We start from the raw sequence: 3,671 nt of genomic DNA on the forward strand, positions 1-3,671 counted from the left end.
AAAAACAGCAACGTCCCTTGTCCCTCTAAAAAAGAAAACTGAGCATCCCTAGTTTATAGTTTACACGTGTTCTTCTCCTATACACAAACCTAATTGCAAATTTTCATTGTACAAACAAACGCGACTGACGTGCATGTCCAAAAGAATATATGCATGCACCCATACATATCAGGACCATCATGCGGGCTTTAAAAGGTAATTTTTAAAGTAGGTATCCTAATTAATATCCATCGTTAAAATATCTATGGCTTTGATTGTTCAATCTTCATCGTTCCTTTTCTATTGTCTTAATAATATAATAGATAGATAACGTTGTATGTGAAAATGAAGAGAAAGCAAAGTTGTGACTTACAATTGCTTTAAACATTCGGGAATTTCTTGTTGAAGCATGTATGAGCGCATTTGAAGAAATAACAGTTGGCCTTGCACCTACAGCCATATTAGGACTAGGTCTCTGTAAAAGAGTATTTTGGAAGTTTGGATTACTATTTTCTTTGTCAATCCTGTTCGTAAACACCTGTAAATAGAAGTGCACTTTTAACAATGCAAGTAACCAACATAAATCTTAAGGGGTTTGAAGCATATACATGTAATCACCTTTTGGGTTCCCATCTGTTTGCTGAATTCTGCAAACTTTGTCATCATGTTTTTTTAAAATTTCAATCTTGATGTTCGCTCCGCTTCCAAAAATCTTTCCCTTTCAGCACACTCTTCTTTTAACTTCCCCTCAGGTTGTTCTCTCTCAGCGCGCTCCAAGTTAATAATCTCTTGTGTGTTTGCACGCCCAGCTTGTAGTTGATCTTGTAAATCATTGACATGGTGGCTGAGCTCAGAGTTTCGCTGCTGGAAGGCTGTTGTAGCACGCGGTTGCTCTTCAATCTAGATACGAATCCTTTCAGAACCAGTTGATGGTTTGGTCATGTATCCATACCCACGAGGCTGCGATGACTTGCATTGCAGAGTGCCTTTGTATGTGGTCTGGAGAATATTATGTCTTTGCTCATCTGAAAGTGGACCTTGAGTTTCAGTCTCTTTGTTTTTAACCTCTTCACATGCTTTGTCTTGAAAATGGAAAGAACAATTATAAATATGGCATTATTTTAACATTGTAAAAGATGAAACAAGAATAACACGATCCAACACATGAATAACCCTAGCTGATGATGAAGCATGTCGAATGCACATCATTGAATAACTATAGAATATCAAAAGTCAGTGTACTCACATAAACATCCTGTGACTCTGTGTTAGATCATGTTCCATTCTTCGTGTGGGTGAGTTCCCACAGAGTAATACAATCTGGCTCTTCTCTAGTTTCCGGGTTTCTCTGCAAGTGATATAACAATGAGAAGATTGAAACATGAAACCATGTTTAGCAACGAGGCATAAATAATTAGTTAGACTCATACCTTCTCAAAACTTACTTGCGAGTAAAATTTTGATCCAATTCTGTGTTTTGTCTTCTGTTTCTTACGGTTATCGGTGTTCTTTTGGCTGCGTTCCTATCAATTCATGAAAACCAAATATAACGAGTCAAACAAGCCATTTCATCTTAACACATAGTAGACAAATTGTGTTCTTAGAGATAACCTGGAATTTTAAATCAGTGCCAAAGTACTCAATCATCCATTCCCATTCTTCTGGTTGTAAATCTTCCGGTAGATTAGCCAATCTAGCTGCATCTGTTTTGTATGCCTTGTAAGTGGAGCTTAGAGTTGATCGCCAGCCTCTGTACCGCTCTTTCGCAATTGTGAGTACCTTTTCTTCTGTGTCAGGTGTATCTTCTAGATCCCATCTATCCTGTAAAGCATACAACAGATGAACATACATAAGCACTACACTATAGATAGTAAACTAAGATAACACATGTGAAAAAGATTGTATGCACTATCATATCTGCAACAATGAGTCGATGTATGGTAGGGTGTATGTACGACCACCTCCTTACTCCAATGAGTGGTAACTTTCTTTTCATTATGACTACCACGTCATCCTTGAATGAACGATAGTTCATTCCTACTGTACCACCCATTTTTCAGATAATTCAATATTTAGCTTTGCAGATCCATTGGCAAAACGCTTCTTAGATGCTTTGAAACCTTTTAGAACACCTCGCCCTTTCTTCTTCTGTCCACCAGCTTCTACATCCCACATCATACAAGAACTATTGTATTACTGGGTAGTAGATTGTAAGAAATGATGACACAAATATAAACTAAAGCAAGTACCATCCTGTAGTTGAGCACGGTTGCGGCGAGCATGGGATGGCCATTCTTCTAGTGCACACATGTCATTAGCAGACACTGGAGTGTCAGATTGGTCTTGAGTTCCTGTATAATGTTTAATATTTTTCAAGGTTAAGCAATCCAGGATTTTCTGCATTGCAGCAAATGTTACAGATAGCTTAAATGCCATAAACTTTTTACCGGATCTCCGCTGTCCATGTTGGTTTTTATAAGTTGTTATACTTTCCATCCTTGTTAGCAGAACAGATCCTTTCTTCACTGAACACAAAAAAATTAAGGGACTTAGCATTATCAATGTGCACCATTCAGATAAGTGATTAAGAATTAAGGATGTCGTGTACCTTACAGAAAGGAGTCATGTGCATCATCTCTTTCCTCTGAAGTGTGAACATTACCTGACGCATCCCTAACTGCATGTTAATCCAAAATGTTAATTACCTACTCTGATATGGCATTAATTGAAGTGAATATAAATGTTATTACCAAGTTGTCGTTGTATTGTACTCGATCTCCTACCAGCAGGATCTTGTGTTGAATTCATCATTGTGTCATTCTGTAAGCAATATCATAATTTGAAAAAATAGCGAAAGAAACACAATACTTAAAGTAGGCATAAAAATGACCGAAAAATATCTATGATGGTCTTCTTTTGATCCTAGATGCTAGCTTGCGTAATCTAGAGAGCAATCCACATTGACGCTACGTCCGCCTGATTAAGACGTACTAAAAACAATCCTTTTGTTTCATGTATATAAATATCTATACTCCTACAGTCTACAGTAATCGATGCCTTTTCCACTATCTTCCTGAACAATCCTGGCATTGTGCCTCTGCCAAATGGTATCCCTGAGCAGTGTAGCCGCATGCTACTTTTAGTTAGCAAGATGCGGCTTCCTGTACGTAAAAATTTCTGCTACTTTTGTCATTGTAATAAGTTTTCTTTAATAACTAAGGATCATGTATCCTAGAAGCTGAGCACGGAGCATATCATCAGTTGGCAAATTGAGTACATTCTCACATGCGAAGGATGTACCATTTGCTAGTATATAAATAGGTTCATCGACCTGCTGCTGCAGTTGGGAAACAAATATAAATAGGTTCATTGATTTGCTAGTAATTAAAGCATGAAGCACCACAATCCTGCTATTGCTATATTGGAGATAGTCTATAACAAATCACGTCAGGGATATTCATCAAAGAACCAAGTCACCAGAAATGGAGAGGAAAGCAACTGAACCTCAGATGTTGCACAGGAAAAAACAGAGGAAAGCATCAGAACACCTCTGTCAACAGGTCAAAGTAGTCATTGCCCTCAACACCACGCACCAGAACATCCATTCTCAAGCTGCGTGCTCACCATCTCTCCCGTGACTCCCGACCACTGGATTCAGCGGTTGACGAGGGCCGCGACGGCTGGAGCTAGGA

General features: G+C 38.4%; 1 protein-coding gene across 1 annotated transcript; it reads right to left on the reverse strand.

The window, feature by feature from the left end:
* Positions 1-1,252: 1,252 nt before the first annotated feature.
* LOC123405314 lies at positions 1,253-2,032 on the reverse strand. Its single transcript, XM_045099055.1, has 4 exons — positions 1,889-2,032; positions 1,591-1,800; positions 1,425-1,502; positions 1,253-1,327 (listed from the first exon to the last, which is right to left on the reverse strand). The coding sequence occupies exons 1-4, from the start codon at positions 2,030-2,032 to the stop codon at positions 1,253-1,255; spliced, it is 507 nt and encodes a 168-aa protein (XP_044954990.1).
* Between the last annotated feature and the right edge of the window lie 1,639 nt (positions 2,033-3,671).

Source organism: Hordeum vulgare, chromosome 6H (assembly GCF_904849725.1).
Source record: "Hordeum vulgare subsp. vulgare chromosome 6H, MorexV3_pseudomolecules_assembly, whole genome shotgun sequence".
NCBI classification, from domain to species: Eukaryota; Viridiplantae; Streptophyta; class Magnoliopsida; order Poales; family Poaceae; genus Hordeum; species Hordeum vulgare.

Bases quoted from the DNA above. Each gene is read 5' to 3' on its own strand.
- LOC123405314 (XM_045099055.1), bottom strand. From the start codon at position 2,032: ATGGGTGGTACAGTAGGAATGAACTATCGTTCATTCAAGGATGACGTG. The intron at 1,503-1,590 runs GTTATCTCTAAG...ATGAATTGATAG, and splicing joins GCACTGATTTAAAATTCCAG to GAACGCAGCCAAAAGAACAC. The intron at 1,328-1,424 runs GTAAGTTTTGAG...TATCACTTGCAG, and splicing joins GATCAAAATTTTACTCGCAA to AGAAACCCGGAAACTAGAGA.